The 8,947-nt window shown below is 34.6% G+C and overlaps 1 protein-coding gene across 3 annotated transcripts in view; it reads left to right on the forward strand.

Annotated features, from left to right (window-relative positions):
* The window catches only part of LOC131675196 (mediator of RNA polymerase II transcription subunit 16), a 391,451-nt gene extending 382,504 nt beyond the window's left edge, over positions 1 to 8,947 (forward strand). For 2 of the 3 annotated variants that reach the window (XM_058954092.1, XM_058954094.1), the window contains 2 exons: positions 8,072 to 8,214; positions 8,291 to 8,945. In XM_058954092.1, coding sequence (XP_058810075.1) covers positions 8,072 to 8,214; positions 8,291 to 8,417 — 270 coding nt within the window. In that variant the 3' untranslated portion in view covers positions 8,418 to 8,945. Of the gene's footprint in view, positions 1 to 8,071; positions 8,215 to 8,290 lie in introns of all 3 variants that reach the window. The other variant, XM_058954093.1, reaches the window with a different exon arrangement.

Genomic DNA, 8,947 nt, shown 5'->3' on the forward strand with positions numbered 1-8,947 from the left:
TAAACGTAATAAAAACATTTCCGACTCCATCTCGCCTTTCAACACTGAAAGTTTTTTCTACTAAATCGTGAAGGCTTGCAGGGTGGTGGTGTTGATTTTTATGTCCATGACTAACTGACTGAAAATCCTTGCAACTTCAGATCCGAACTTTGATAATACCCCGAAATTTTTTATAGCAGAAATAAAATATCATGATTGTAAACTTCTATTTACCATGGTTTATCGTCGTCCTACCGCTAGTATTCCAATATTTTTCTTTCATTCCATTACTCCTTTCCTCCCGTTATACATCGATGAAGTTATCACTGAAAACTTAATACCCACATCACTGCTGAACTCCTGCAAGTTCGCTCACGGCGCGACCTGATCGACATAAATGCCCTCAAAGTAGTCTCCCTTGAACCAATACATCATCTTATTGCAAACAACGGCCCTGTTACTCACACTACTCTCGACCTCTTCATAGTAAATCAGACTACATTTATATAATATTTTTCACAATCTCTTTCCTCTTTCGTCCCATTTTATGACTTAATAGAACTTTCTATTGCTTTCTCCGTTTCCTGTGAAACACTAAAGTCGTGATCTTACAGCGTTCTCATGAGCCAAGATTAGGAACTAATGGAGAGAGAGAGCAGCGGTGGTCAACTTTTGCTCGGTCGAACCACCCGTCAAAAAATATTTAATATTAGTTAGAAACAATTCCACGAAGAAACAGGCTACATCTAAATTGCAAGAAAGTATTTATTTTGTTATTTATGAGTAATAATGATACAAGGAAAAAAATTTTAGGGATTTGCCTTATGTATTAAGCACGGTAGTTAGAAGGTATTTAAGATGTCGGAATACCCCTCTCGTGGTTAATTTTTTTTTATATTCTATATATCATTTGAGCCACTTAAGATTTTTTCAAAAATACTTTATAGAGTGCTTGCGAAGAAAAAAATTTTAAAGCGAAAAAAAAATGTTTTTATAAAAATTTATTCAAGTCGTAAAAATCAACAACAAAAAATAGATTTTAACAATGGTTAACAATATTTCTTTACAAAATATGTACATTTCAGGTAAATTTTTTAATGGCAAATTGATTCAGGAAAGTCGCACGTTGTTCATCATAGCAAAGATATAATTGTAATAATTTCAGTTCAGTCGAGAATATTTCACTGAATGTTTTTTTTTTCAACGTCGAAATACTCCAATGTATCTATAAATATACCTTTATAGCTTCAAATTCTCTGTATGTAAACATTTATCAGTTATTGTTTATTGTGTTTGAAGAAATCAAAATTAATGTATGAAATAAGAGGTGCTATCTTAAAAAAAACAAGTAAGTTTTGTTCTGACTATGATTCAAGTGATAAGTGATTACAAGCAGTTATTTGTACAAGTTGTAAATTATCGTTGCATTCTTTACATTATTGTGCATAACATTTCTTACTTTTATTTATTTTTTTGGTTTTTTAATGCTGTTCATATTTTTGTTTCCACTCAGTTGATTTACACTTGGTACCCTCGCTAGTTCATATAATCTATAATCATAGGAGGGGGGGTCAATAAGTCTTTACAAAAAGAAGGAAAAAAAGTTTTGTGTATGTAATTTTTTTTTATTTTTCAACATAATCTCCTTGAAGGTCGATACATTTTATTAAACGGCCTTCCAGTTTTTTTAAGCCATCAGAAAAATATGATTTCTAAAAACCCTTAAAATAGGCATTTATTTCGGCGATGACTTCTTCATTCGACGTGAATCGTTGTCCGGCAAGCCATTTTTTGAGGTTAAGAAATAAGAAAAATTCACTGGGAGCCAAATCAGGCGAATATGGTGGATGGTCAATTAATTCGAACTTTAAATCGTTAATTTTTGCCATCGAAACTGCACATGTGTGAACTCGAGCATTGTCTTGAAGAATGAGGCATTTTTTTTGTTCAAGTGAGGACGTTTTTCTCTGATTTTTTCTTTCAGCTAACCTAATAATGACGCATAATATTGTCCAGTGATCGTTTGGCCCTTTTCTAAGTAGTCGATGTAGATGATTCATACGCATCCCAGAAAACCGTGGCCATAATCTTGCCAGCTGACTTTACTGTCTTTGCCTTCTTTGGGGCTGGTTCTCCTGCGGTGATCCATTGGTTGGACTGTTCTTTGGTTTTAGGAGTGTAGTGGTGTACCCATGTTTCGTCTACAGTTACGAGTCGACACCAAAATTCTTCTTTCCAAAAGTGCCAAAAGAGCCTCAGAGATGACCACGCGGGTTCGTTTGTTTTCAACAGTGAGCAAACGCGGCACCCATCTTGCTGCTATTTTTTTCATCCCCAATTTTTCATGCAAAATTGAAATGATTATACCCTTTGATACCCCTGTGGCCTCAACTAATTCTCGCAATTTTAATCTTCTATCACTCAACACCATATCGTGGATTTCGTTGACCATTTCGGGCGTACTCACTTCTACGGGGCGTCTTGAACGAGGTTCATCTTTTGTTGTTGTACGGCCCCGTTTAAATTCATTTACCCAATTATAAACAGTCTTAAACACAGGGGCAGACTTGCCATGAACGGCGTTCAACTCAACTGTGATTTCTTTTGGTGTAAGGCCTTTCAAATGAAAATGTTTTATCACCGCTTGAAACTCTGTTATTTCCATTTTTCAAATACACCAATAACTTTTTTTTCAACCAATGCTCACAAAAAAAACGACTTAATGAATCGAGCTGAAACTTTGTACGATATCTAGTTCGATGATGACCTTTTTCACGATGTCCTTGTCGTATAATGAAATTCATTATAATCTGGAAGCGTTTTTTATTAGATTCCTCTGCATGCAAAAAATACAACGATAATTTACAACTTGATCAAATAACTACTTGTAATCTCTCATCCCTTGAATTGTAATCAGATCAAAACTTATTTGTTTTTTCTTAGATAGTACCTTTTATTTCATAAATTAATCTTGATTTCTTCAAACACTATAAACAATAATTAATAAATGTTTACATACAGAGAATTTGAAGCCATCAAGGTATATTTATAGATACATTGGAGTATTTCGACATTGAAAAAAAAACATTCAGAGTAAGATAATCTCGATTGAACTGAAATTATTACAATTATATTTTTGTTATGATGAACAGCGTGCCATTTTTGTGAATCAATTTACCATTAAAAAATGAACCTGAAATGTACATATTGAATCGAATTTATATCATGTACATATTGAATTCCGTAAAGAAATATTATTAAAAAGTATAGAAATCTATTTTTGTGTTGATTTGTTGCGACTTGAATAAATTTTCATAAAAAACATTTATTTTTCTTAAGAAATTTTTTCTTCAAAAGTGCTCTATAAAATATTTGTAAGAAAAGCTTAAATTACTTAATATGTGCTATAGAATGTGTAAAAAATTAACCACGACGGGGTTATTCCGACTCCATCTCAAGTATTTTCTGACGTATCATGTAAGTATAAACTGTCAGCTTTCTAAATAATATATGTAAAAAGTATCAGCCTACATAAAATAAATGCTAAATCAGCTTATTTCCATCAAGAAATTAATAAATCTATTTTAAAACAACATTTGGTTTACTTTTATCTTTCAAGAATGTAACAAAATATTAAACAAAGTACAGGGAACATCAACATATATTTTAATAAAAATCTTTTTATTATATTTGTAAGTCTATAGTATATATTATATATATTATATAGTATATATTATACTATAGTCCAAACACTTGTATTTATTATTAGATTGATATTCGCTTTCATCTAAGCTGGTGTATACAAGATATCCCATTTTAAATGACGGACCAGAATATCTCGAAAAGTTGATGTACGAAAAATCTGTTCAGACCAAAGTTGTTGAGGACAGTAGGAGCCATCTACACGTCATGTCAGTGTTGACCTTGAACTTCAATTTCGAGTTCATTCGAAAGTCAAAGTGCTTTATTAAATAGGAACCTTTATATTTAACACTGATTTGGTATGCAAAATGTTAGAAAATACTTGGGACTAACGAACTTAACTTAAAATGCTTAATGAATAATAAGCATGATCGATAGTATTAGCAGAAATGCTTTTTATTGTTTTAATACGAGGGTCGTTTGAAAAGTCCGTGCAAAGTCAGAGAGATGGCGCTACTAGTGCGTATCAAGATTATTTTCAATTAGTGGCATATCTTGGAAGAGCACACACCAAGTTTCAGCCAGGTCGGCCAATTACTTTGCGTTTTACATTCGTTTCAATCAAAGAAATCGAGTGGTTGTAAAAAAATGGACGAAAAAGAATTTCGTGTATTGATTAAACATTTTACTTTTTCAAAGGCAAAACGCCTCAGGATATTAAACAGAAGCTTGATAAACATTAAGGTGATTGTGCACCTTCGATTAGAATGGTTTATAAGTGGTTTCAAAATTTTCGGAGTGGCCATATGAGCACAAAAGACGCTGAACGTTCTGGACGCCCTGTTGAAGTTACCACTTCAGAAATCATTGATAAAATCCATGATATGGTGATGGCTGACAGAAGAGTGAAGTTGCGTGAGATTGGTAGTACTGTAGGCATCTCGAGCGAACGAGTACATAATATTTTGCACCAACATTTAGACATGAAAAAGCTATCCGCTAGATGGTGCCGCGATTGCTCACGATTGACCAAAAACGAGATCATGTGAAGTGTTGCAAGAATGGTTTACAGCTGTTCCAGCAAAATTCGCAAGACTTTAAGCGTCGTTTCATCACTGTAGATGAAACATGGATACATCACTACACTCCTGAGACCAAAGAACAGTCTAAACAATGGGTTACCAAGGGGGAATCTTCTCCGAAAAAGGCGAAGACAATTCCTTCAGCCGGGAAGGTTATGGCGACTGTCTTTTGGGATTCGCAAGGAATAATCTTCATTGACTATCTGGAAAAGGGTAAAACCATTACAGGCGAATATTATTCATCGTTATTGGATCGTTTAAAAACCGAGTTGCTAGAGAAACGTCCGCGATTGGCCCACAAAAAAGTCCTCTTCCACCATGACAATGCGCCAGCTCACGCCTCAGCAGTTGTGGCCGCAAAACTGATGGAGATAGGGTTCCAACACGTTTCACATCCCCCCTATTCTCCAGACTTAGCTCCGTCGGACTACTATTTGTTCCCTAATATGAAAAAATGGCTGGCGGGGAAAAGATTTTATTCAAATGAAGAGGTGATTGCAGAAACGAATGCCTATTTTACAGGCTTGGACAAATCCTATTATTTGGAAGGGATTTACAAACTAAAGCAGCGTTGGATGAAGTGTATAAGCCTAAAAGGAGACTATGTTGAAAAATAAAAAAGATTTATTAAAAAAAATCAAGCAGTTTTTATTTTTGCACGGACTTTTCAAACGACCCTCGTACGATACTGAATCTCAGGCCGCAGGTTTGAATATATCAACTTCAGAATCGGCAAGGGAAGTCAAATTTGATTCACTATAAATGACTCTTGGTAAAGTATATTTTATCAGCTTGTTGGCCACCTGTTACCTCACGTAAGCTTCACGCTTCAGCCTCTTGATGGATAGATACTGGTTTCAAACCATCCTCGTTGCTGATATTGGTAATGTAGGTATGCATTCAACATATGAATACGTTTCTTGAGACACAGGCTCAATAACTTTTGGTTTCAAGATCCGTCAATATATAATTATTTATATGATTTAAAAAATTTAGGAGAGATGACCATCAAAAAAATGCTCAAAATATCCGAAAAAATTGTCATTTTTTAACGTCTGTAAAATTAGTTATGAGCGCTCAAAGACTTGTGTATCGAGAGTGGCATTTTCGGCTGCAAGGGATTGATCGATTTTTGGAAGATATATTTTCAGGACTTACAATCTATAACATTTCCTAATTTCTAATTTTTTTATATTATTTTTATTAAATAACTGTTTCACGTAAAGGGCCAATTTGAATAATTGAAAAAACAAGAGAATCACATATTGTTCTATAAAAAATTTTTATTAGAATATCTTCTGTCTATTATATCTTTCTCGATTGATGAAAATCGATTATATTTGTATCAATTGTATCGATTATATGGCCTCAAATTTTCAATTCAATATTGAAAAGTTCGTTTGTTTCTAATACCTAATTTAGTTCATAAATTTTTAATTTATGCTTATTTTACAGAATTACTGAAGAATGAAGGTTATTGTTTTGTCTCAGGCGAGTGTTTTTTTCCTACTCTATGTTATATTATGTAATGATGAGATAGTTGCAACTTTTTTTACCATAAAACTCATTGGCTTGCTCGGTACTTTATAATAAGATAATATGTTTAATCTTGCTAAAGTGTGTAAAGTTGAACTACTCATACAATTACTTAAATAAAATTCAGCCAATCACAAGTAATATCATTTCTAAATTATTGAATCATTTATTCATTTTTTGATTACGATAATCTAACTCGAAGGGAATTAAGTTGTCCATCCATGGCTACAGTACGAGGGTGGTCCGATAAGTACTTAGCCTCACCGCCCGATGGAGCCACTCCCGCAAAAGAAATATTCTATCACGTAGTACAACCTTCTCGATGGTTACTGTCAAGATTTCAGCCGGATCGGAGTTGTAGTTTATTTTTGAGAGCGTGTGAAATCAGGTGTGTCCGTTGATTTTTGAAAAATGGAAAAAGAGCAGTATCGGTCGGTGATTCAATTCTTGTTTTTGGAAGGGAAATCGCGCAGCGAAACCAAAAAGCGCTTGGATACTGTTTACGGTGACTCTTCTCCTTCGATGGCGACCGTCAAAAATTGGTTTAACAAGTTTTAACGTGGTCGCACGTCGATTTTTGAAGAGCCACGTCCAGGTGCTCCGAAAACGGCTACCACGGAGGATAACGTGACAAAAATTCACGATCTCTTATTGACAGATTGACGATTGAAGGTGCGCTAGATAGCTAAGATCGTAGACATCTCAAAAGACTGTGTGGGTCATATCCTGCATGAAATTTTGGGCATGAGAAAGCTGTCGGCGCGATGGGCGCCGCGTTTGCTCACTCCGGACAACAAGCGTAACCGTAAGACAACTTCAGAGCAATGTCTGACGTTGTTTAAGCGCAATCCGAAGGAGTTTCTGCGTCGTTTTGTGACAGTCGACGAAACATGGATCCACTGGTATACTCCAGAGACCAAGGAACAGTCGAAACAGTGGACTTTACCCGGCGAAAGTGCTCCGAAGAAGGCGAAGACTGCCTCATCGGCCGGAACGGTTATGGCCACCGTTTTCTGGGATTCACAAGGTGTGATCTACATCGACTACCTGGAGAGGGGCAAAACGGTCACAGGGCTGTACTATGCCGAGTTATTGGGCCGATTCGACGTCGAATTGCAGAAAAAACGGCCCCATTTGGCGAAGAAAAAAGTGCTCTTCCACCATGACAACGCACCGGCTCACACCTCCGCCATCGCCATGGCCAAATTGGTCAAATTTGGCTACGAACTGCTGCCCCATCCACCGTATTCTCCAGATTTAGCCCCGTGCGACTTCTTTTTGTTTCCAAACTTGAAAAAGTCACTCGCCGGGCAGAAATTTGAGTCGAATGAGGAGGTAATCGCTGCCATGGAAGCCTACTTTTCAGACCTCGTGGAAATGTATTTTTCAGACGGGTTAAAGAAGTTGGAGCATCGCTGGGCCAAGTGTATCGAACTAAAAGGAGACTATGTTGAAAAATAAAACGCCACTTTTCCAAAATTTTCGTTTTTCTTTTGTAGGCTAAATACTTATCGGACCATCCTCGTATATCGTTTACCAAATTCTATTTATTGTTTGTCATATGTTAAATCATTTTAATAATAGCGCAATAGTTATGTGAACTTTTTTTAACGGTTTTCAAAAAATGATTGATAAATCGAAACGTTGCATAAATAATTACATTATGTTTTTTATTGCGAGAAAATGATTAAAGCTTTTATTTGAGAAAATGTTACATATTTCATTGAAATTAATGATAAAGGTAATATGTAGTTATACAATAGTTTATCTTTTATTAAAAGTTTGAAATACTTGCATCGATTGTGTATAACACTACTTTGTCTATATTTCAGCTAGAATATGGCGTTGAACCTGACTTTACTTTCGTCCCAGAATTAAATCCAGTTGAAGGTTGTATGCATAGTGGTCAAACTGTAGATGCTGTGCGGCATATCTATTTGGGAAAACAACCACTGTTTGTAAAGCAGTGTTCAAGGTATGTACTTTTCTAAATAATACATTTTTTGATATATATTCATTTTTTAAAAGCTGTATGTTGATGCATAATGCAGGTGCGGTTCGAAATCTCAAATTCAAAATACTACTAGAACTGCTGCAATCAGAGCATGGGAACAAAGATGGGCAAAAGGTTGTCCATGTGGAGGTTCTTGGACAATTAATAATTCAAATATTCAGTAAAGATCTAAAAATTTCTCTTTACAATAATATCAAATACCCCTATGTAAAAAATAGTTTTTTGTTAACTAGCTCATTTATTTTATAACTTCTGAACTAAGTTTTGTTCCATTGAATACATTTTTTTAATTTACATCTCATTGTGATTTGTCGGTCAATAATTATAATAAAGTTATACTTAGTAAATAAAAATTGGTTGATTATAGAAAATCTATTATAAAAAATAAGATGACTGACATATAATCGTAGCGGAATATACATATAACTGTCATCTTATGAACCAGTAAAGAGGATCGAAGAACAATAACATTTCTCTAAACGGTTGAAACTGTCATAAAAATAAGAATAAAGAATTGATGGAAAACCAATAAAGTTTGATAATTATTTAAACTATTATTAAATCATCATGAAAATCAATTTTTTAGTGGCAGAAATAGGGTCACATGATCTATTATTATGAGGTGGCTAATGAGCATATATGTATGATTTCTAGTTGAGTTGTTAGTAGTAAACATTTAATTTATCACGTAAAC

This window comes from Phymastichus coffea, unplaced genomic scaffold (assembly GCF_024137745.1).
Source record: "Phymastichus coffea isolate CEN01 unplaced genomic scaffold, Cenicafe_Pcof_1.1 PCOF00017, whole genome shotgun sequence".
Classification (NCBI taxonomy): Eukaryota; Metazoa; Arthropoda; class Insecta; order Hymenoptera; family Eulophidae; genus Phymastichus; species Phymastichus coffea.